Source organism: Lacerta agilis, chromosome 5, assembly GCF_009819535.1.
Source record: "Lacerta agilis isolate rLacAgi1 chromosome 5, rLacAgi1.pri, whole genome shotgun sequence".
Classification (NCBI taxonomy): domain Eukaryota; kingdom Metazoa; phylum Chordata; class Lepidosauria; order Squamata; family Lacertidae; genus Lacerta; species Lacerta agilis.
Window position 1 is genome coordinate 10,621,202 of NC_046316.1, and position 25,426 is coordinate 10,646,627.

General features: G+C 45.8%; 1 protein-coding gene across 2 annotated transcripts; it reads left to right on the forward strand.

Moving 5' to 3' along the window:
- The first annotated feature begins 1,993 nt into the window (after positions 1-1,993).
- LOC117046535 lies at positions 1,994-23,935 on the forward strand. Of its 2 annotated transcripts, XM_033148506.1 has the most exons (8): positions 1,994-2,318; positions 8,480-9,243; positions 12,905-13,066; positions 17,141-17,324; positions 18,727-18,878; positions 19,273-19,299; positions 20,419-20,537; positions 23,829-23,935. In XM_033148506.1, the coding sequence occupies exons 1-8, from the start codon at positions 2,156-2,158 to the stop codon at positions 23,923-23,925; spliced, it is 1,668 nt and encodes a 555-aa protein (XP_033004397.1). In that variant the 5' UTR covers positions 1,994-2,155; the 3' UTR covers positions 23,926-23,935. The 2 variants fall into 2 exon arrangements, with proteins under 2 accessions (XP_033004397.1, XP_033004398.1); XM_033148507.1 differs by lacking the exon at positions 19,273-19,299.
- Positions 23,936-25,426: the final 1,491 nt, after the last annotated feature.

Genomic DNA, 25,426 nt, shown 5'->3' on the forward strand with positions numbered 1-25,426 from the left:
TATCTGAAGCAAATATATTACCGATGCCATTATAACCCCTCCTTCAGTGAATATTCTCTTCCCTGTGGAACGCCCTCCCATCACAGGTCAAGGAGATAAACAACTACCTGACATTCAGAAAATACCTGAAGGCAGCCCTTTTTAGGGAATTTTTTAATGTGTGATATTTTTGTATCTGATTTTTGTTGGAAGCCGCCCAGAATGGCTGGGGAAATCCAGCCAGATGGGCGGGGTACAAATAATAAATATTATGAATCAAGCCGTCATTCTTAGCAGTTGGACACCGGCTGCTTGAGCTGTTCCTGATGAACTTGACGGTTAGACGATGATAGGAGACCAAGGGTAGACTTGAGCCCGCACAGGCTGAGTCCCTTATTTCAAGGGATTGCTACTGAGATTAAGGGCGCTACAACTCCCATCATCCCTGCAGACCCTTCAAGTGTCTCTATTTCCCAGGGTCAGTCCCATACTTACAGAAGCCGTGCCGGTTTCTGATTTGATCCCGGAATGTCCCGCTTTTCCTTAGGATGTCCCTATTTTCATCGGAGAAATGTTGGCAGGTATGGAATTATGCAACCCCCAAACCAAGGAGATACAGAAGTATACAAGCTTTAGATGGGGGCTTTCCCCAGAATTTTTGCCGATTTAGAAAAAAAATACACCTGGACGTTATTTTTATGAGTGATACCTGGACGTATGGCAGTTCAGTACATCTTGAGTGGTAAAGGGCCTAAATCTCTGCTCAGGTATTAGCTTATTGGGTCAACACAAGCAATTCTTTTTCTCAGCTCTCTGGCTGTGAAATGGACGCAGTAGTGACCAACTCGAAGGGGTTGATTTAGTATGAACATTCAGCCAGCTCTGCCACTAATGAAATGAAGTTTTGTTTGCTCCTTTATTATATTGCACGTGAAATTGGTAAGGCTGCTATCATTGGTCCACTTTCCTGGGAATAAAGCCCCACTGAATTCAACAGGACTTCTATTAGAATTGGGCTGAAAATAAGCGAGAAGTTGTTCCTTTAGTGATAGGGCTAGCTGTGGACTTGATCCCCCAGTCTTCCTGCTGTTCCATTTCCAGTCATTGTGGTAGCAGTGAAAATTGCAAGGCAGCAGAATATAACCGGAATACGCTTTTGTGTTGTAATGGTGTGTTTGTTTAACCTATATTTGAATTGAATTCCATAGGCTAGGATCTTGAAGGCCCCCAGGGAGAAGGGGGGCACAGAGGTTGGTGGGGCCCTATTACGTTTGAGATTCTCTTTTTCCGATCTCTACTTTCCCATCGCCCTCATCCTGATGTGGATTCAGAAGGGAAGAGGATGGGTGGGTCGCCTGCAACAGTTCCTTCCTGCCATTGAGCCCAGGCAAAGAAAGGAAAGCTGGACTTACAAACATGTGTTTATATGTGGCTTGCTGTAATTATACATTTTTCCTAATTTTGTGCGCTGCTGCTGGCTACCCTGATTTCTTCTTCTTCTTCTTCTTCTTTATAAAAAAAGAAAACATTACGGTGTTGACTTTGAGAAAGCGAAATAAATAAACGCTGTAGTCTTCCTCACTGTAGATCTGGGTCCTTGAGGGTGGTGGGGTGGTGGGGGGAATTGTCTAAATGTCCCCAATCTTTTTCACAGCTCGGTAGGATCTAAAAGTGAAAGCAGAGGTCCAAAACAGCGTTGTCCAGGAAAGCAGGGAAAATATAATACTCTACGCTGTTTCCTTGCCCTCGCCCAGCTGAGATTTAAAAAATGAGAAACAGCGAAATCTGACGTTGGGCAAGCAGACTGGCATCTTTTGTTTTCTCAGGAGGGCATTCTTGATAGCGAAGGTAGTCCAAACCCCTGCAGTCGTCTTGGCTTATCAACCAAAGGAGACTCATTCCAGAGAGCTGATCCCTTTTTATGTCACAGCTGGCTGAATGCCTGCGATTGCAACTCCGCAGCTTGCAAAAGAACAGCCCCTCTGGCTGCCGCTGCAGCTGCTGGAATGAGAGAATTCCTTCTCTCCTGCCTCCATTCCTTTGGGACTAGGGTGAGAAAACAAAACATGTGAGTCTCTCTCTCTCTCCCCCCTTCTTCCTGGGAGCCCAAAGATGACAGGCCGGGCTTGCCAAGCCCACCCGGCACTCCGCTGCTACACCCTCCGGGGACTTTGGAATGTCCTCCTCCTGGAAGCATGATTCTTTCGGCCACCAGCGTTCCCACATGTCACTGAAGGGCTTCAACTCGTGGGCCTGCGCTTCCATCGGCCAGATGTTTAGCCCCTCCAAGATGTTCAGCTGGCACCAGTCGTTCTCCATCAGCGCTCCGTGGAAGAAAGGTAAGCGGCTGGAACCGACGGGAACGTTTTTGTGGGCTCTTGGAGGCCGGGGAGAATTTGGGCTCGCAAGTTAGGAAGGCAGCAGAAATGTAAGAGGCAGCGTTTGGGGCAAGAGTGTACTTGGACTTGTGGAGACAATCTCCCCTTGGGTGGGTTTCATGGGATTCCAGATATCGAGCAAACGCCACCTGCTCTGAATGCTAAATCCCCGCAGGAATCCAGAACAAGATAGAATTGCATGCACTATCTTAGGTGGCAGAGCTAAAACCCCCAATTTTGGAGAAGATCCCCGGAACAAGGATGTGGGTCAGTCACGTTTGCCCAGATCTGAATGTAAAAGCTCCCTGCCCAACTCTGCTTAAGTGGTTTACCCAATAAAAGGTGTGGTCTGAAGCACGTTGAGTCTCATCTTTGGGATCCATGATGTGCCATCCGTTCTTTAGCTGATCCCCGATTTCAGACCGTGATCTCCCCTTTAAAAATGTTTCACCTGGGTTTTCGAATGCTGAAATTCCCGAATTGTTCCCTCGTTGCTTTTCTAGTCACCACAAATTACTCTGACTTTTCCACAGTCCAAGGCTGCCTGCTGGGACATTTCAAACATGTGTTCAGAGCTTATAACTTGGTCATAAAACCATGAATATATGTGAAAGCAGATAACTGAGCTAGTGAATCTGGGATCAAGTTTTATTTTAGAATAGAGAGTGGGTTAGAAAAAAAAAACAAAATAATTGGAAAAGGAAAAACACACAAACAGATATACTTCATAGTATATATAAGGAAAATATTATAGTTTTGAGGGAAATGTGAGATTCCCAATCCCTTTTCCTGATAGCAACAATGCAGTGGGGCAAAGGAGAATCAGTGGGCAGGAATCCCACAATAAACTGGCATCAGTTGTTCAGTTTATTTTAGGTTACAGCAGCTCTTTCTGCCTGTGAATGGTCAGAGGACCAGCATGTTTTCCCCCCTAGTTTACGGCCCAATTCTGAAATCCCGTGGCGATAGTGGAGGGTCTGGGATGGCATTGACCACGGTTAGAAAAATTGCTACATTTCCGACTTCCGGCTGGCGACGCCATAGCGGGTGGTCGGGGCTGCTTCGGCTGCGAGGCGCCCGATCCATCCCGGGGGTTAGGAGCCGCGCTACCGCAGCGCGCGGCTCCGGTTGGGGTGCGGGAAGAGCGTCCCGCACCCTGGGCTCCCCGGCTGTGCCCGCGGAGGCTCCGAACCCTTCCCCTACCCCCCTGTAAAGGGGGAGTGGGGGTGAAGGGACAACGGAGCCGGGCTTACGGGGATATGCCCCAACCGGGATGCAAATGCGGCGGCAAAGCCCGCGGTGAGCGTCCAAGTTCTACCTGTGAAGAATGGAGCTAAAGGAACCCGGTGGTCGTGAGTAAATAATCTTGGCAGAAATCGTGTTTTTGGAACGATCCCGGGGGAAGGAGAAAGGCAGCCTGCCTCCCTCCCTTCGAGCCTAAGAAATTAACCAATTTGAGGGATTGCTGCCACAGAACTGGCTATAAAGTATCTAAAATCGATACATGAGACTGGCAAACTTTTTTCTTGGGAAGCTAACTAGCGGAAAATATCTCTATTTAAAGTTGCGGTGTTTGCGCTCCAGCTTAGGAAAATGGCGACGAACAAAGAGACACGAGAAGAAATATGATACCCACTTCCTCCTCCTCTGCCAGTATGCTGGGTTTCGTCCTTGAACTGGTACTGAACTCTGGACTAACAGATGAACAAAGGCTCACTGCCTTGAAGGTGGAACTAATTTACAGAAAAGTCAAAGTCTTGTGTGGGGGTCTGAAATGGAACCAACTGCCCACAGAGGAGGCTAACAAAACTTTTGACACCTTGGAAGGAAATCTTGTCAAAGAGCTGAGAGGATGGATGGAAAGATGGGAAGAAATGAATGAGCTACTTCGGAGAAGAAATTCGCTTGTTGGGGGTGGCAGCCCCAAGGCGATGTCAAGATTTGCTATATCCAGTCCCCGAGGTGTGAGCTCGGGGGCCAGGGACAGAGAATTAAGGTATTTACAAGAAGAAAAGGAATGCTACAAAGAACCGGAGAAGCTGAGAGAGGGAGGGTTGGACACCTCGGAGCTCGTGGCAAGGAGAGCTTTGGACTGTGCCTGGATCTGTGGACGTTGGGAGAGGGAAGTTGCATGGAAGTTCAGTGCTGATGCCATCAGGAGAAGAAGAATGGACAGAGGGGGTGTGGGGTGAAGTATTAAGTAAAATCTAAAGCAATCTGTTATGGTATTTTGAAATCGGAGGGTGAACACTGTCAACAATAGTTTGTTTTATTATTTGTTTGAATATGAAAAGAGATATTTCAAGTTTTTATGTTATTAGCAGCAGTTCAAAGGATAGAAGAGATAGATTTGATGAGGATGATTTGTGAGGACCTATGAGGATGTAGTATAAATGAAGTCATTTTAAGTGGTTTAAGTTTATAGATTAAGACGATTAAGACTAAGATGAAGATTAAGATGAATGTTTTACTTTATATATATAATTAAGTTTAATTTTTTTAAATGAAGAGGTTAAAAAGTAGATTATGGATATAAACTCGAAGGTGAAAAGGCAGGGGAAGTCAACTGTCAAGATTGGAAAAAGAAATTTTTTTTTTTGTAGATGTCTAATTAAGAAGAAAAATCATGGCAATTTTTGTATAAGATGTGTAATTGTATTTGTTTTGTATGTGTATAAATGTAGGTGTGGTTAAGGTTGTATGTTGTTATAAGTAAAAATGTCAATAAATTCTTATAAAAAAAAAAAAAGAAAAATTGCTACATTTCCAACTCAACTCAATGAACCTTTAAGAATTTAGCAGGGACTAGAGGAGGTGAATGGGCAACTTCGGCCTTCTCATCAGCCCCGGGTCTGGGGCACAAAACATTTTTTTCAGATAGAAAAAAACACTGAGTCCCAGAGCATTGAGGAGGTCTAGCATAAATGTGTAGATACAACTCGGTCGGCCAGTTGGTGGTGCATGGATGTGTCGATTCATCTATGCATGGGGAGACAAATTCTGGGCAGAAAGTTTCCTGCATCGCTGAGGGTTGGACTACATGACCCTTGTTGTCCTTTCCAAGTCCACAATGCTATGGTTCTGTGAAGGGTGCCGCAACCATAGCTGTGCATTTCGTAAACACTCCGGGGCCATGGCCAGTCCAGAGAGGAAGAATCTGAACTGGAAGCAGCCGTCTCTCGGCCAGAACGAAACGGAAGCAGCAGCAACGCAAGTGCCAGATAACTGCTTGATAAAAAAATCTCCTTCGAGGCTGTGGAGGTGAACTAATCCCCAATGTAGAAGGCTGCTGGCAAATGTTAGCATTCTAAACTTCCTTCACGTAATAAGGGCACGCCAGACTGAAGCGATGATGTCCAGCTCTGAGAAGTCCTGGAGGTTGTTTTACACGGGCAGAAACCCAAATACGGGGCTGTACCGAGTCCATGAAGGGGGAGGAATGGCTTTCCCCTCTTGCCTCTGCCTCCTTCCTTCTCCTTTTCCTGACCTCTCTCTGGATTGAATAAATCGTACCCCCCTATTCTTCTTTGTTCAGACCACACCTGGAACCCATTGTATGAGATCCCTTCCAGTTCTCCCATTTTGACAGGGACCTGGCTTCTTTAGCTGCGTAAAGTACCACGCATATTGACAGCGCTTTATAAATAAGTGGATAATAATAATTTCTATTCCAGTTTTATCATCCAGATTTTAGCGTATTTGTCTTCCAGCACATCACATGAATGAAACACAGACCCTCCAAGTGTCACTATTTTCCAGGGACAGGTCCCATATTTACAGAAGCCATCCCGGTTTCTGATTCGACCCCAGAATGTCCCGCTTTTCCTTAAAGGTAAAGGGACCCCTGACCGTTAGGTCCAGTCATGTCTGACTCTGGGGTTGAGGCGCTCATCTTGCTTTATTGGCCGAGGGAGCGGGCGTACGGCTTCCGGGTCATGTGGCCAGCATGACTAAGCCGCTTATGGCGAACCAGAGCAGCGCGCGGAAACACCGTTTACCTTCCCGCCGGAGTGGTACCTATTTATCTACTTGCTCTTTGACGTGTTTTCGAAGTGTTAGGTTGGCAGGAGCAGGAACCAAGCAATGGGAGCTCACCCTGTCGCAGGGATTCGAACCGCCGACCTTCTGATCAGCAAGCCCTGGCTCTGTGGTTTAACCCAAAGCGCCACCCGCATCCCCCCGCTTTTCCTTAGGACGTCCCTATTTTCATCAGAGAAATGTTGGAGGGTATGGAAGCACCATTAACATTTCTGTTTTACTGTTGGGAGATCCAAGTGCGAAACATGGGGGATCACTTGCTCGGTGAGTCTACAACGGAGGACCGCTTCACACATGACATGCTTAAGCAAGGTGTATGCCTAAAAATACAATGTGCATGGCAGTTGCTTGCTGCATGCAGCGCAGGATGAAGCCAGCTCTTCTGTTGGATAAGGTTGCCCGGCGGCCTATATGAGGAACCGAGCCGCAGACCCCCTCAGCATTCTCAGGGGTGTCTGATTACTCAGTTCCCTTTCCCACCGCAGGAGACAGAAGCCATCAGAGAAGTGGAAAATGTCCATTGTTTCAGAAAGGAAACGGCTATTTTCTTGGAGATGGCAGAAAAGGCAGATGTCATCATGTGTTTAAAATAAGACTTATGAGGTGAAAAGTTTGTGTTGTGTGCTGAGGGAAAGACCACCTGTGGTGCCCTGGGAAGAAGAAGGAGAAGGCAGGGAACAAAGAACCCAGGAATTCACCCTAATCCTCAATTCCACATTTATAAATATACAACCTGTTGTCTTTCTCACAAGTCTTTATCTAATGTTATGAGGTTTTGGAGATAATTGTAGGATCCATTGTGCTCCAAAACAAAAACACATTGATTTCAAAGTAAATTAAAAACAGTCAATATAATCAACAACAACAAAAATTGCCTTCCTGTTTAATATGAATCAGAGCTCCCTGACTGAATTCTCCCCACCCCCACCCCCAACAACACAGCCACGGAAAATGTTCTTTGGACCCACACTGCTCCTTGTAGCAGTTTTTCTTCTGTTGATTCTTATTCATGACACATGCAACACTGGTGCAGGGATTCAATCTAGATGTCTAAGTTCGAAGTCAGTTCCCTAATGTGCTGCCTTTCCACAGACAGGGAGTTCGAGATACAAGAGAATATTCAATACTTGTTATTTCTGTGGCGCAATTCCAAGATAAGCGATGCAAAAATTCCATGCATAAGCTGGGCCTGGTTTTTTCCTCCAAATTTGTCTTAACTGGCTAGTGAGGAGGTTGGCTTTTAGCATGCGTCATGATCATTGCCCTTCTCTCTGAATATTTACAGCCAGTCTCTATATGTAGGCCTGTGGGCAGAGAATCTTACAAATTAAACATTACAGGAGGTCAAGAAAGTCATGAATCTCCCTGTAATTGGAGCGTATTACATAGCTATGAGATGACCTTAAGGATGGAAATACTCTGCAGTGGCATAGCTTGTGGGAAGCCAGGGTGCGTGGCCCTGGGCGCAAAATTATGAGAGGGCGCAACCAGACACACACACCCCACAACAGGCTCACTGCTGAGCTCCTGCCACCTTCCATAGCTGGGGGCTATACTCAGGTTGGGCCATCACCCTACGGGGCTGAGGTGGTGCCTCCTTCTTGGATGCCTGCATGCATCTTACCCCTGGGCTGGTTATGAGGGGTTGGTTCTCCTGGCCTGGGAGGTGACAAGGATGCAGCAGGTGGGGGCCAGGGAATGCTGGGCACCGGTGGGAGTGGTGGCCAAGGCCGGGGAGGAGGGGGAGGCAGAGGCCAAGCCGTGGTCGCTGCTGGCAGTGCATCCACTCGACGTTACTGATGCAGCTATGACTGGCAGGCAATGTTAGGGCATGCAAGGGCAGCCCTAAGCTCTCCCACACTGATGCCCGCCATCATGCCACTCCCACACCCCGCTACCCACAAGGGTTCCAGCCTGGTTGAGGGGGTGGGGGCTGGAAAGTGCCCCCCACCACGGCACCAGCCTCAACCCCAGCTGTCCAGCCCATCAAGGTAGCGCAACATTTGCCCTGCCCCAGGCAACGGCAACCCACGTTATGCCACTGAAACTTTATGGCTGTCCCCTCTCTCTCTCTTTTTAATTAGGCAAAAGGACCCCGCCAGCTGACAGCAGGGTGGTTCTGACCAATATGAAGATAATAAGCAATGATAAAAATCAAAGTGAAGGGCTAAGACAAGACTCTCCAACCACCTCCGACTCTGCAACAGAACCTGGTCCTCCGGAATCAAGCGCCGCCCCAGAGCATCCAGCAAGTCCAACCATCGTATGTGATGCGCCAGTGAAAGCCGAGTGCCTTACTGCGCTCCCTGGCCTTGACACATTAATGCCGAAACATCAGGCGCTGAGATTAGCCAAGTTTGAATCGGAAGACTCTGGTGTGGAGTTGCCGAGTGGCGCCAACTCCCCCTCCACGCCCAAGGGCTCTGAGAAAAGCTTTGTGCTCCACAGCAGAGATCCTTCTTGTGACTCTGGGGTGCTGAGCGCCTCTTCCTCTCCAGCAGCTGACCACGCAATCACAAGAGTGTGCAAAGACGCTGTGGATGCTTGCCTGTGCATTTCAGATGGCAAACCGGCAGCAGGGCAGTCTCTGGCAATTTGCTTGGAGGATGGCACTGACTCTCCAGAGGTGGGAAATGCTGAACAGTCTTTTTTGGGTGGAAGCCAAGCAGAGTGCTTGGAAGAGAAAATCAGCGAATCCCTCCTCCCCATTAAAGAAGAGAAAAGACCTGGTGATGATTGCGGAAAAGACAACTTTGAAGAGATGCTCCTGCAGGGGTACCCCCTGAGAAAATACCCCACAAGTGACAGTTTGGATGAGTACATGGACGAATGCTGTAGGCTGAGTAAGGTAAGATTCCTCTTCGGATGAAATGCCCAGACTCTTCCTCAATTAGTTATTGCGGAACAAAAGGCACCTTTTTGGCAAGTGAAATGCCCATTTCCTTGGGCGGTGTTATTTCACTTAACTGCACAATCCTAACCCTCTCTACCCAGAAGTAAGCCCTATTGAATTAAATGGGGTTTACTCCCAGTTGTGGTGTTAGAATTGCAGCTCTGGTAGTCGACTGTTCTGAGTTTTCTGTTCTCTATTCCAGTTTCCACACGCTGTGTTTATTTCCTAAGAGAGAGGCTGTACGAGTGTGTTTTGTCTTGAGCCGTTTATGCGATTTCCAGCCAGCTGTTTCTGGATGGAGGGCTGGAGGTTCTCCAGAATAACTGCAGAATAATCCACTGAAAGATACCAGTGCAATTGCAATCAGCTTTCCACACTAAGCATTCTTCTAGAACACCTGTTTATTGAGCATTCATCCTGAACTGGGGGCAACCCAGCCAGATGGGCAGGGAATAATAATAATAATAATAATAATAATAATAATAATAATAATAATAATAATATCTGCTTGCACAAAGCTTATGTTCTAGAGCCGTGTTTCCCAATGTGGGCACATGCCCAACTGGGAGGCAATTTGATTTTTTTTTTGGGGGGGGGGAATTTGGAAGCTTGTTTAGACCAAGTTAATGGCCTTTTAGGCTTCCTCCATGTGAATAGCTTACTTTTTGAATAATAAGAATTATATGTCACGGGGGCAGGGTTATCAGGATTTTAGAGATGCTTAGATGGGGCATGGCCAAAAAAAAGGTTGACAACCACTGTTCTAGAGGTTGTATGATGTTGACTTTTCCTTGAACATTTATTCTGATCTATTTATTTTTTGGAAAGCAGGTTGTGTGTAAACAACCATCCTGATTAGTTTGCAGGGAGTTTATGCATCTTCACACTTTTTGGTCCCAACCACAACACACACACAGATTTGCTGTGCCAAAACACTTCAATCCTCTTAAATTGCACAAACTTAATTTCCAGTGTGCAACAGAATCCCTCTCACAAAATAGTGACAGTCTGGAGTTGGTGGCCTAAGAGGGTTTCGGTGATCTGAGTGTGTGCACATGTGCGCTGTGTCTATGGTTGTGGACATCTGAGCACAGCTGAGTGATGGGGGGCGGGGGAAACGCAAATATTCCTCCTTTCTCCCCCCATGCATGGGACAAACTTGGCAACCTGAAGTGCTCAGGAGAACAACTACATTGCGTCCATTGCATCATAGGAGTGTAGCTTTGCTCCTGCCAAATCTCTCTCTTCCACCCCCAAACCAAGCACTTTCCATGCTGAATTCTTTTTGGAGGCAGTAAGAGTCCGCCCCCCCCCTCACTGTTTTCAGGCAGAGTCTAAGGTGGCTCAGGAGAAGAGCATTCCTCTCAGTTTCACTGAGCTTTGCTGTGCTGACATCCCGGTGGCGGCTGAGTGCAAACAGAAGGTCTTGGGAATCACCAAACTCACTAAGAAGCCCCAAACCAGAAGAAAGGATCTTTCTTATTATGATGAGAGTGAAATAGCACTCCTAGTCGATGCTTTTAAAAAACAACAACATGCAAAGGATAGTTGAGTTCTCTTAAATAGGTGGTTTCATTGTTCAGCCCATTCAGAGAAGGAAGGGAACAAGCAGTTTAGGAAGCAATCAATTAAGGGGCTGCTGGGGTGGAGAGCCAAGAAAATAGAAATTTGATTTGTGTGGCGAATTACAGTGTTGAAGTGTTTGATTAAGTTGAATATGAGGATTAAAGAATGAAAAAGGAAGGAAACGTCAAGGGAAAGGACTTGTGTACTGGAACAGGAAATCACAGCTTCACAGAACTGTAGCATTCAAAGGGACCCTGAGGATTGTCTGGTCCAACTCCTTGGAATGCAGGAATATGCAGGTTGCCCTTGCGGAGATTGAACCCGCAACCTTGGCATTATTAGCACTATGCTCTAACCAACTGAGCTAACCTAAACTCTCCAGGTAGGGCCACTTCAGACCTCACTCAGGTAGAAAGCACTCTGCGGAAGAAAAGGGTGCCGGCATTTTATTACACGTGGCTTCTGGGATGCAGGTGGCGCTGTGTTCTAAACCACTGAGCCTCTTGGGCTTGCCATTCGGAAGGTCGGCGGTTCGAATCCGTGCGAGGGAGTGAGCTCCTGTTGCTCTGTCGCAGCTCCTGCCAACCTAGCAGTTCAAAAGCACGTCAAAGTGCAAGTAGATAAATAGGTACCACTGTGGCAGGAAGGTAAATGGCGTTTCCGTGCACTCTGGTTTCCGTCACGGTGTTCTGTTGTGCCAGAAGCGGTTTAGTCATGCTGGCCACATGTCCCGGAAAGCTTCTCTGGACAAACGCCGGCTCCCTCGGCCTGAAAGCGAGATGAGCACTGCAACCCCAGAGTCGTCTGCGACTGGACCTAATGGTCAGGGGTCCCTTTACCTTTACCTTAGGTTCAATGTAATGTGCACTTTACCACGAAGTTGGTTCTTGCTTAAATTTTCTCAATTCTTGCTTATTGCCCAGAATGGGTATCGTAATTTCTGTGGAAGTTTTAGAGATTCATGCCTCAATCCCATCAAGCCAAGTTGCCTTCCTGGACTATTTTTTCCCCAGAATATGGGTTTGTTGCTTGGAATGGGTTTCAGAACAGTATTTGTAGACGTTTCGTGGCTTACAGCATGAATCCCAGTTACAGGTAGGTAGCTGTGTTGGTCTGCCATAGTCAAAACAAAATAAAAAATATAAAAAATCCTTCCAGTAGCACCTTAGAGACCAACTAAGTTTGTTCTTGGTATGAGCTTTCGTGTGCATGCACACTTCTTCAGATACACTGAAACCAAAGTCACCAGACCCTTATATATAATGAGAGAGTGAGGAGGGGTATTACAGAGTAATTACTTTCAGTCTCGGCAACTGATTCATGGGGATGAGCTGCTGGTGCGCATTAGGCCTCATGCTCAGCCCAGCCTGTGACGATCGCGTTCTTACTTATAAAGAATTAGCTCCGATTTTGAGTGATCTTTGTGATTTCCTGCAGGCGTGCTCTGTGGCACAACCCATCCCGCCGTTTTTGGAACAAGTTTTATTTATAAAGGGGCCGTTGCTTTTCCGTTCGGGCACTTCCAGCTTCCCAGTTTGAATTCACAATGCTGTGAAGTTTCAGTGCAACACTCCAGCATCACTGCTGGCAAATTTCCAGTTCTAAACACATTTCTTGATGTAAAACAAAACAAAACATGACTCTAAGCTGCAAAGCTTCTGCACACACACACAGAGAGAGAGAAAATGCAGAGCTGTTTGATAGCCAGGCCAATGTTTTGGGGTGGCCCTGGGGGCCTTCGGGTCTCCTGCCCCTTCCCTCATTTTTCACACACACACACACACAAACTTGGCTTGCAGCCCCGCTGGGCATGCTGCAAATCACAGTGCTGGAGAGACCAAAGCGAACTCGCCTTTTAAATTTGCTCAGACACCTGCATTTGCAACCATACACATAAATTACCAGATACACATTTGTGCCCCAATTGTAGCCAGTGCTGGATTTAGGGCACTGATCCGAGGGGGAGCAAAATTGAGAAGACCCATGGAAACATCATGTGTGTTTCAACCAAAAATACCTAACATCGGTGGGGTGCTTTCTTCCTCTGTAGGTGAACCAAGGAAATGCCAAGGCCCACGGCTCAGGCCTGGGTTATCTGGAACACATCTGCCAACTTATTGAAAAAATTGGGCAGCTGCAGGAGCACAACCTGAGATTACAGAAGCAAGTCGGCAGCTTGCAGAAGGAGCAGAGAGCAAACCAGCTAACAGAGGTAAGAGGAAAGGATTTTGGGCACAGGACTCCTTTTCGCCGGGTATGCCTTCCCTGCTATGCCAGCTGAACCTCTGCTTCTCCCTGTGCCAACCCAGCCAGAGGGGTTAAACTCTCCGCTCAAAAGCAAACATGGCGGGGGGGGGGGGGGAGACAGAAGGCTGTACCACAGGCAATAAATCAGAGATGGTACTAGCATTGGTACTAGTGTTTGGGTGTAGTTTCCCCCCTCAATGGGAGAGTTCTTTACTCCGGGCCTGGGAGTGATGTAAACTTCAGTCGCCCACCGGGTCTTTGCCTGAGTTCAGGATTTGATGTCAGTGGATGCCCACATCCCAGCCACGATTCAACCCCTTTTCGTCCTGTTCTGCCGCCATATTTCTGCCAGAACAGCTCTATTATGCCTGGGATGGATCTCCAGATCCTCTGGCATGGGTGGGCTTCCATTACTTTCTAGGCTTGCCTCCCAAGTTTATTTTTAATCTGAGCATCCAATCGGTTTCCTGCTTTCTCCTGTTTTGTAGTATTGGAAAGTTACCATAGAATCAAGTTGGAAGGCTCCTGCTGTCAGGAAGGGTCATATCGCAGTTCACCGGCTCAGTCTACACAAGCAAGATTATGTGTCTCTGTCAAGGTCACAGATCAGGGCAGAGTAGGAGCTGAGAAAAGAATGCAATCTCTCAGCTTCCTCTTGATTAGTCATATCATTGTCTCCTTCCTCAGTTTTGTCTTTTTGATGTCCATGCAGCTGGTTTTGTCTCCTGCCATCTCCCAAATCATCTCTTTTGTATTCTTCTAATCCAGCCAGGGGGCCCAATCCGGCCCCTGTGGCAGTTTCTTTTCTGGGTTAAAATCCTAAAAAGAAAGCTCAACAGCTTTGGGGTTAAGCTCAACAATTTCAAATCTTAAAAAAAGGTCAAGAACTTTGGTTGGCCCTCACGCATGTTCACTTCATCAAATCTGGCCCTCTTTGAAAAAAGTTTTGGACACCCCGGTATCTAATCCCTTCTTTTTCTCATCCTTCCGATGTCGTCTTCAGCTGCAAAATCCAGCACTTTTCATCTGTGCTCCCCACATGGGACCTGGTTTTAGGGTCACGGCTATTCTCACAAGTTTTCAGATGGCATGATGTTGTGCATAGTGCCTATAGTGATTTTGTTCTGCAGAGAATATAGCGCTATGTTGCCAAAGTCCACAATTACCTGGTTTAGAATATGATTTTGTCCAGCTCATAATGCATGCATGCATTATGAATCATACAAAAGTTATTTTCCACTCAGAAAAATGCAAAACAGAATTCTGCAAAATGAACAGAACGTGCTCTTAGCTGAAGTACTTTTTGCGCAATTTACTAATCACAGCTCAGACTGAGTTAAGCAAACATCTTTAAACACTGATTTAAATGCTCCTGCAAGCTATGGGGCAAGCTCAGGGAATCTCTGGAGCCAAAAGTGGGGAGGGCAGAGGTACAAAAGAGTTGCGTAGTTCTTGAACCTTTTTGACCAGGTGCATGACCTGAATGATCTATATTGTGAAGGTTAAAAGGTACCTTTTACCTCTATATTGTACACAAGGTGCAAACCTACCTAATTCTCAACCAAACCAGTAACTGAATATAACAGAGCTTTGACGTGATGACTTCTCTCAGTTTTATGATGCAGTTCTCTGACCCAAACACGTGCAGAAAAATGCACATATTGATTAAAATAATGTATGCATCAGATGATGACATATTGCATGAAAAAATGCATGTATTAGGAGAAATGCACATGAAAATGCATGCAGATTTTTACCTGCTGATTTTTAAAAATAAAAATCTGCAAATTAATGCACAACTGATGGGCAAACTGTACATAAGGATGGAAACAGGAGAGAAACTGAAATGGACAGATTTTGCCTTTTATCTCATGACTGTACACACTAGCCTCTTGTTTCTTGATCTCTCTAGCTCTTTAGTTTAGGCCTAAAAGACAGGATCTTTCTTCCAAAAGTCAAGGCTATACTTGTTAGTTCCAGATATCTTATTGTCAGGGCTTTTTTTCAGCTGACATCTCAGGTGGGTGCCATTGCCATTCTAAGAGAACAAGGGAGAAGTTCATGGTGAACTCCGGCACTTATTTTTCTCGAAAAATAGCACTGCTTATTGTTATAAGTATGGCTCCCTTAAAGGTAAAGGGACCCCTGACCAATAAGTCCAGTCGCGGACTCTGGGGTTGCGGCGCTCATCTTGCTTTATTGGCCGAGGGAGCCGGCGTACAGCTTCCGGGTCATGTGGCCAGCATGACTAAGCCGCTTCTGGCGAACCAGAGCAGCGCACGGAAACACCGTTTACCTTCCCACCGGAGCGGTACCTATTTATCTACTTGCACTCTGACGTGCTTTCGAACTGCTAGGTTGGCAGGAGTAGGGACTGAGCAATGGGAGCTCCCCCCTGTCGCGGGGATTCGAACCGCCGACCTTCCGATCAGCAAGCCCTATGCTCTGTGGTTTAACCCACAGCGCCACCCGCTTCCCTTACAGCCCTGCAATTCTTGGTTGTAAGCCCTGCAATTCTTACAGCTCCCTTACAACCCTGCAATTCTTGGTTGTAAGCCTGAGATTTGGCCAGGAGAAGGTTAATGAAAGAAGCAGGGCATCTGGAGATTATCTTGATGGCTCTGGCAGAGTGGCCTAGGACTTTTCTTCTCTGAAGGAGATGCCTCTCAGTGGAAGGGCTCTCCTGGAATGTGAGAGCCATTTGAGAATCAGCTTCACCTCTCTCTGTTGTCATTGAGGTATCTCTCTTTGTGTGTGAGATAAGAGAGGCAAAAGCGAAGACCAACAGGCATGCATTAGCTGTAAATAAATAAAAATAGAATCTATGCACTAATTTGTAAATATGATACAATGCAATACATGGTGAAAAGGGCTCAGGACAATGTCCCAGTGGATATCTGGGGAATTTTATTTTTTTTGTAAGAGCACATATAGATTTTGTTTAAACATGGCAACAAGAGAAAACTGTTTTAAAACAATGAGCAAATAGTATATTTCCCCCTGTAAAGATACACGCAATCAATAAAAACTGGCCACTTGTTGGAAGTGTCGGAAAGAGAGCGGGGACTCTTTCCCACACGTGATGGGAATGTCATATGCTAAAGAAATATTGGGGGGGGGGAAATAAAAAGTCAACCAAAAAAGTATTTCAAGTTACGTGGAAGGTTCAGTGAGGTGGGAGCATAAAGGATTGGTTTCTTATATGCTGGCAGCAGCTAGAATTCTATATTCCATCACTATCCAGACATTACATATGAAGATAGATTGTTATTAATTTTAAACGTGATATTAATCAGGGTAACTTATATAGGAATGACCCTCGGCTTATTGTCATCTTACTTTCCGTTTGTTGAGCTTCTTGTTAAGCCAGACATATAATGTTCTGTACAGTGGATGCTCGGATTGCGAACGCGATCCGTGCGGGAGGCGTGTTCGCAACCTGCGCCGCTGCGTCTGTGCACGTGCGTGATGCAATTCGACACTTCTGCGCATGCACAAAGCGCGATTTAGTGCTTCTGCACGAGCGCCGAAACCCAGAAGTTACCAGTGCCGGTACTTCCGGGTTCGGCATGGTGCGCAACCTGAAAATGCGCAACCTGAAGCGGCCGTAACCCGAGGTATGACTACTGTAAGTGGTAATATAACATATGCATAATGGTGCATATGAAAATATTGAAGGGATTTTACCTCTCTGAAATGCTTATTATGGATAACTTCACAAAGAAACTGGAATCTGGAGCAGAATTCAGATACACAGGAATGTCAAAATCGTATTTTATGTTTGTAGAATTGAACATACAACTGGAAAACCGCAAGTAGGGTCTCCAAAAGGGTCTCGGTGTTCTGGGGTGAAGCTTCACTGTCTTCCTAGATTATGTTAGGCAAGCTTACTTTGGCCAAGCAGTTCCTAGGGAAGAAGCTGGCCATCTCTCTCATGGAATTCCAGCAATTTGTTTGTGATATCTTGTGGCGCCAAATTGCATACTCTTGACTAGCTGCAAATTAAACTCAGGCATATCTCCTCTTTCACCTGGCGTAGGAGTGTTTTCTACAGCATTGCTCCTGCGGAGCTGCCAGGATTTTGTTGAGCTCATACCAAGAAGGGAAGAATTTTTTTCCTGGGAAGAGCAGACCGCACAGCCTATTGGTGCAGAACGGAAACATGTCTGACCTCTCAATCATTCCAGAAGTAGGAGGAGGAAGCAGTGACAAAACAAGCAAAGGTAGGTTTCTGTCTTCTGGCCCACTGACCTTAATGTATAATGCACTTGTTATGGAATAAGTCTTAATCGCAGTCGCTCAGTGGGTGAATGCAATAGGACATTTCTGAGTAGACATGGGCAACATTACACAAAGCACATGCTTTTCACCAGATCTGCTCCCAGGTAATTCCTTTCTAACACAGCCATCACTTTAACAGGGGCAGCAACAGACCCTCCAAGTGTCCCTATTTTCCAGGGACAGCCCCAGATTTACAGAAGCTGTCTCAGTTTCTGATTTGATCCCGGAATGTTGCGCTTTTCCTCAGGACGTCCCTATTTTTATCAGAGAAATGTTGGAGGGTATGGTAGGATGTCTCTATTTTCATCGGAGAAATGTTGGCAGGTATGGAGTTCTGCAACCCCCAAGACAAGGAGAGAAGTAACTTTAGAAGTCATCTGAAGGCAACCCTGTATAGGGAAGATTTTTTGTTTTTTTTTAATGTTTACTGTTGTATTATATTTTATATATGTTGGAAGCTGCCCAGAGTGGTTGCAGCAACCCAGTCAGATGGGCAGGGTATAAATGATAACTACAGTGGTACCTCGGGTTAAGAACTTAATTTGTTCTGGAGGTCCGTTCCTAACCTGAAACTGTTCTTAACCTGTGGTACCACTGCGCCGCCAGAGCACGATTTCTGTTCTCATCCTGAAGCAAAGTTCTTAAGCCGAGGTACTATTTCTGGGTTAGTGGAGTCTGTAACCTGAAGCGTCTGTAACCCGAGGTACCACTGTATTATTATTATTCATGTCCCTGTTATCATCAGAGAAATATTAGAGGGTATGCAGTAACTTTGGCCTGGATCTCTGAGTGACCAACACATCACGGCATTCTCTAGCTTAGTCTTTGCATATGCTGTGTATCTCCTTCAGGGCCGGCCCTGCCATTAGACAGAATGAGGTGGCTAGGAAGTGGCAGCAAGGTGTTAACAGCACAGAGCTGAATGTGCCAGGCGTCCTGTTTTGGGACTACAATTCCCATCATCCCTGACCACTGGTCTTGTTAGCTAGGGATGATGGGAGTTGTAGTCCCAAAGCAGCTGGAGGGCCAACTTTGGCCATCTCTGCCCTAAACTATCCTGCTGCTCTCAGTTGCAGTGGAGAGTTGCTTTCTCATCACAAGATTCAATGCTTCAAGTTTGGCTTGCATTTGCGCATGGAATGGAAAGCTAGGGGGCACACCATCTTATCCTTTGCCTCAGGCGGCGAGATGTCTTGGGCCATTCCAAATCTCCCTTCGCCATTGCACAAGAAGGCAACGGCAGAAAACGTACGCTAGGCACTCGCTTTTCTGACTCTGAACGATTGTAACAGCTGGTAAAAGGCATAAGCTACCTATTTACATCGATCAATCTTCTGACTGCAGGGAGAGATGTTCGCCTGGATCCGGAAAATAACCAGCTGATAATGGAGTTACAGCTGTCGAATGGAAAGAAAAGTGGAGAGAATGAGTCCAGGGATGGATATTGTGCGACTGATGGCAAAACTTATCTCCTAAAGGAGTCAGCCATGAAAAGGGTGAGCGATATATGTCTGTGTGGTGTAGGTTTTTGTGGACTGGACCCCCCCCCCTTTTGTCAGATGCACTTTTACAGTGGAAGCCGGTCCTGCAGCAGCTGCTATTGCACATTCCTACACATCTTATCATGCTGTCTGCAGAGGAACAGCTCTCATAATAATACTGGATGATATCAAGATCACTTTGGATTGTATCCTAACAGGGCAATGCAAAACCCTTTGTGCTGGGTGGGGTGGGGTGGGGTGAGGTGCGGTGGGGGTTAGATTGCACCCTCAACCTGCTTACCTTAAACAGCTTTGCACTGTTCATACGATTATGCACGGTGACTGGAAGGCTTTAGAGCTAAGGCGTTCTCCCAATATTAATTCTGTGCTCTCTTCTTTTTATTTCTGGGGCTTTGACATTAGCAGAAATGCCTCAGTAAGTAATCACTTTGGGAAAGCAAATATATATATTTACTTTATATATATATATATATATCAGTATATATATATATATACTTTAGAGAGCCACATGCAATTATGCACCAATATTAGCATAATGAATATTCTGTTAATTAGACTAGGAGGGCAAATTCCTTGTGGATCACACACAAAAAAACCATGGCATATTCCTGATGTGTGGTGCTGCTGCTGGCATGGGGATTACCGTATGCCGTCCGGCAAGTGGCTCTTGCTTCTGAAGGCAGAATGGAACTCATGCATGACATCACTCCATGTCTCAGATAGGGAATGTTATCATGAAACATTTTATACTCCGTGCATATAGGCACCTTCTTAAAACCCTTGAAGGGGTTAAAAATCAAAAGCACCCAATCAGTATGGTCCTCGGTGCTAGCCTAGTTTCACTGAAGGCTCCTCCAGAGACGTGCGAATGGGCAACGGCGTTCACTAGTGCCTCTTAAATAACTCAAGTTTCTCCAGGTGGCCTGCTTATCCAGGACTGATCCTGATTTGCTTGCACGGTTAAGAGTATGCCTGGCCTTTATTGAATTTCTGTTCCAATACGCTCGTGACAATAAGCATTCATCCAACTTTGCTTGCAAGGGGTTGACACGACTTCCTATCCATCATACATTCGTTCAGTACTTTTCAATCCACTTCCTCATCATTTCCAAACCACAAAAGCCTACTTTAAGAAAAAGGTGTGACTGCTGTGCTAGGGTGACATTGTGCTTTAATCGCACAAACCTAAAGTTCCACTATGTGGGTGAATTCCTCCTGTTAAATGCTGATAACCCAGAGGCACCTGCAGCGATTGCAGGCTTTTCCCCTGGGCTGTGTTTCTCACAATGCCAGCATATTATCATGGATCATCCTTTTAGAGTAAACCGGAAGCTGCTGTCGTCGCAAATTATATCCTACTTCTCAAAATAACTGACCGTAAAGAGGCTACTCTGAACCTTTTTGAGAAAAAGAGATTTCACCTTTCAGGCATGCGCCTTGTGTTTTTACCAGTTGCGTGGGGACCACGTGCGAGCTTAGGAACCGTTTTCATGTCCACTCGCCTTGTGCTAAAATGGCTTCGCATATTCCGCAGGGTGACAACCCGGCCTGGGGAAGAATGAGAGACCTCCTGAGAAAGAGTAGGGGAAGGAACCAGAGCAGGCTGGGCTTGTCATCAGCTGCCTTGAAAAGGTCATGCCCTCAGCTCTATAGGTAAGCTTCCTAGGGCGGTGGCTACACTCGGTTGTTAACGGGTCGCTGTTTCCATGTGCAGTTTGCGAACTTTCATCCACTCTCATGAACGCTTAGTTTAAGGCCTCCGATATCCGTCTCGCCGTTTCCTGAGCTTGAGAAAATGTGCTTGCCACTAGGATAAGGGAGGATGTTGAATGCTGTGAAAAAGATTTAAAAAAAACAAAGATGCAGAGTAGCTTCACATCCACAGTAAACTCCAGTGTGGCTGAGTCCTAGGATCTGAACGTTCATTTGAGGGTGCAAGGGTGTTGGGCCCAGCAAAGATTCTGGGAGGCCGGCCCTATTCTGGACTGCATGCTATTTACTGCACGTTGTAGAACTACTGTGGTTTAGTAACTGGATTCCTAAACTTGGACCGATTCAGGAGAGTTGGCTTCGAAGTCCTGTCTGCATACGATGGGAGCGAGCTTGTTCTCTCCTGCTCTGGAGGTTAGGACTCAAACCAATGGCTTCAAATTACAAGGAAGGAGATTCCAACTAAACATCGGGAAGAACTCTTTGACAGTAAGAGCTGTTCGACACTGGAATGGTCTCCACTGGGAGGTTGGGGACTCTCCTTTGGAGGTTTTTAAGCAGAGGTTGGATGGCCATCTGTCATGGATTAGTTGAGATTTCTGCATTGCAGGGGGTTGGATGAGATGGCCCTCCCAGCTCTACAACTCTATGGTTCTATGAAATCAGAGAGCCTGGACAAGCCGCTAGTTCCGCACTGGGTAGCTCACCAATAAAAGATGAGGGTTATTAAGCATTCTTCCTGAACATGAAGGTCAGGTTTGGACCCCCCCCCCTTGCCATTCTCATCTGGCTGGCTGAAATGAGAGGCCACTGAACTCTTCTCCGGAGGAATTGCGTTTGGCTGCTTCAGTGCAGGGTTTCAAATGGGCCTTAAATGTTACCTCTTCCAGGCTGACTTCCTTAATGTGTTATAGACTACGTGACTGTGAGCTATTTCATCCCTCCCTCCAATACGGAAATCCTGTGGTTTCACTTAAGTTTACAATGCCTACGTGTCTTCATAGATTCATAGAACTGGAAGAGACCCCCAAGGCTCATCTGGTCCAATCGCTGCAATGCAATAACATGTAGCTGTCCCATACGAGGATTGAACCTGCCACCTTGCCATTATCAGCACCACGCTCTAACCAGCTGAGCTATCCATGCACTGATTTCTTCTAATAAATTGCCTTGATTTGCTGTTATCTATCTTGACAGGCTTTCTGCTTTTGTTTGAGGTGCCTATTAAGCTATGTATCTCCTCCATTTTGCAAAGGCACAGCCCTGAATGGTGTCCTAGGAATAATTTAAACAAATCTGTCAAATATGAACCATAGCATTGGCAACGATGAGGATGACAATACTTTTGCCTGTAGCATACATCTGAGTTTATGCTGGTCCATATAGGCGGGAAGCTGCAACCACCCAAATTTTCCAAGTTCTTGTTTGTTTTTTGTTTTCTTGGGGTTTTTTTGGCCATGGACAGAGGAAACGGATTATCTTGCAGATAACACACAGATGTGTTATGCAATGCTGCGAACCCCCCATGTCTCTTTAGCTGGGGATTCTGCCAGAGCCCAGGGTCTTTCCTGAAATGACTGTCGGTGTCTTTTGATTTCCAGCGGGATGAGCAGCTGTTTAATCATTCCGCCTGGGATTCTCCTGTCATGTGCACTTGAATATCAAATACACCTGGTATTTACACTCAGGACTCCAGTTGCAGCTGTGCAGTCCTCTATTAGTCCCTCACCCCCAGAGTGGCTTCACAGCTGGAACAGAAAACTGGGTTGGGACAGACAGGCGTCCTGCTATTGTTTGAGCAGCTGAAACAAATAAAGAGGTTGAAGAGCTCAAAATGGGTGCTGTGAGCAAAAACAGCTGGGAATCAAACCAACAGATGTGGACATTTCTTGAAATGTGGACTGGAAGCCCAGCTTACCTTCCTTTTGAGAAAGGGCAGCTCCTAATTCCATTCATAAACAGCAGTTTCACCTTCTACACCCCAAACTGCTCTCACTTGTGTACTACATGCAACAGAAAATTATTGTTGATCTTCAGCATGGCGAGAGCAGAGGCCCTAAACATCTGCTGCTATACATTATCCCTTGACCTCAGTGGAAGAACCATATTATACGTTCAGCAGAAACGAGCGGCAAAAATCCTTAGCTCTCCCACGCTATGATTTGTAATTTTGATATCATTCGTTTGCTTTAACAACAATAATAACAATAATAATAATAATAATAATAATAATAATAATAATAATAATAATAATAATTTATAATAGTTTATTATTTATACCCCGCCCATCTGGCTGAGTTTCCCCAGGCACTCTGGGCGGCTCCCAATCGAATATTAAAAACACAATACAGCATTAAACATTAAAAACTTCCCTAAACAGGGCTTCCTTCAGATGCCTTTTAAAAGTAGGATAGTTGCTTATTTCCTTGACATCTGATGGGAGGGCGTTCCACAGGGCAGGCGCCACTACCATGAAGGCCCTCCGCCTGGTTCCCTGTAACCTCACTTCTTGCAGTGAGGGAACCACCAGAAGGCCCTTGGCGCTGGATCTCATCATGTTGTATAAGCTTCATGTTGTCTGCTGCTTTAAGAGCTTAGTTACAAAAACAGTCTTAAAACTAAAATAATATTAGACTGCAGGGTTGGAGTTGTACATTTAAATAGCCTGCCTTAAGTCCCTCCTAGCCCCGATTAAAAACAACCCTAGAAATCCCACGATCCGCTGTAGAAAATATTTATTCTTTTTACATACTTCGACATACTCGGGGAGCATCGTTTCCAGTTAAAGAGATGTCAAGAAGCCCTTTGCCTTCTCCAAGTGTTTCACTTGTAAAATGGGGTGGGAGACTGGCAAGGAGAGTTGGCCAGCAGCAAAGGTGGGGTGAACCACACCTTGACCCACATTTGAAGGCATCTTGGACCCAGCTCCTACCCTGCACTGGTTCATGGTCATTGAAGTGCCTCCTTGTAGCACTGGATGTAATGTTCGCGTTTATCCGTTTCTCCCATGCCTGTTTGCTTGTTTCTCAAAGCAGCGAGGGTTTGTGCAGTAGGTTGTTTTTGAAAGCTTACACAAATGTTTTGAGAACAGCTGTTTTGGGATTTTAGTTTGGAGTGTGGGTGGAAAATATCTGGTGCCAGCCGTGTCTGTTTTATCATCCAACAACATGCGGAAAATTACAGCCGTTATTCCCAGTGCTTTGTATTAACGGTAACTTTTACCTGTCTCTTCAGGCCAGACTCTGCGTGTTCGGATTTGAGGAAAACAGAGAGGAACTCGATGATTGCCTTGGGACAAAGTTCAAGGAATGAAAGCTTTTGGCCTTTCTGACAGGATAGAGGTAAGGGAGCTGGAAAGTGGCTGGGCAGAATTCCCCCCACCATGACAGTGATGATATATAACCAACTCTTTCTAGCCATTTTCAACGTCCAAAATGAAAGAAGGGAGCTAGCGCTAGCAGACCCTGTCCTCGAAGTTCAAATTCAAGACCTGATCTTTCAAGGACTCCTTGTTCAGATGCACAGAACAAGGTGTTGGAGAAGTTATGGAAACCAATCCAAATGATCGGATGGAAGGAGACAGCAGCGAGGAAAAAGGAAGGAAGCAATTGCTTCCCAAATGGTTATCACCTCTGCTGCAGGCCCCCAACTTTAAGACAAGTTATTTTGTAGTTATTTGTCAGATAATAAGTAGCGTGGTTGGTTATGCAGGCATAGCATTGTCTTCTGCGATTTGGTAAAAATGCTGCAGGTGAGAACACTTGATTGTACCGACCAATTACACTCAATTTTGCTTATTGCTTCTTTGTTTCAGAAAGAAGTGTGTTTGGGCTCCGAAGGTTGCGATGCTGAGACTTGTCAGAAATTGCTTGGTTTATAACCCTCCAGAATGACAGGGTAAATGGATTCTTTCTGAGAAGCAAGTTGGTTCCTGTGTAATTTAAACCTACGTATCCAGATATAGTTGGCCGCAGCAACTGTATGAAGTTACTTTCTGGGGAATTCCAGAGGGGTAGCCTGCATTAGACTGTTGTACCAAAATCAAACGAAGAAAACAAATGTTTTGGAATAGAGCCAATTTCATCCTATATATGTACTCTTAAAACCTGGACTTGGTATACCATTTGTTCTAAGCAATGCAACCAATGGCTGCCAGTTCTCTGGTGTTAACTTCTTCAGACTCGTTCGTTTTTTAGGAACAAGGAAAGTATGTTCCATCTTAGTTGTACCTTCGCATTGGCCAGATCATGCAGCAACAGCGTAAGAGTAGTTTAAAAGTAATGGTGGGGAAAGGAATTTGGGAAGGTTTATTCCTTTTAAGCAAAACCGTGCTCAGTTTTTTTGGTTGTGATTAAGAGAGAGGGGAAAGTGGCAAGAGAATGTTGTGAAACGGTGGGTATTGTTACAGGAGAAAATGTGGCTTTGCCCGATATCTCCGCTAAAAGACAAACCAAACTAAATGAGAAGTAAGTGGTTATGCAGGAGAACGGAGAAGTGTTCTGGGAGGGTTCCCCGCCCCGCTTTAAAGGCCAAAACCTGTATGGGTATTGTCAAATAGGGTGATATGAAAAGCAGTATCTAGGTGGTGCCCACTGAGAGTCGATGAAACCATGTTACATGCAAGAGCTCAACAGCGCAGAGGATTACAGCAAGAAGCAGAGAATCCCATTTCAACAGTGGCCCGGGGGGGGGGGGTTCAGCAGTGGTAGCACAACCTGGAACGATTAAGATTTCATGTTGCATTGGGCGTCACCATTTGACTTGTAAAAATGTCCTCAGATGGTAAAACAGTCCTTAGCTTTTATATGCACAATTTTTTTTATAAAACAAGC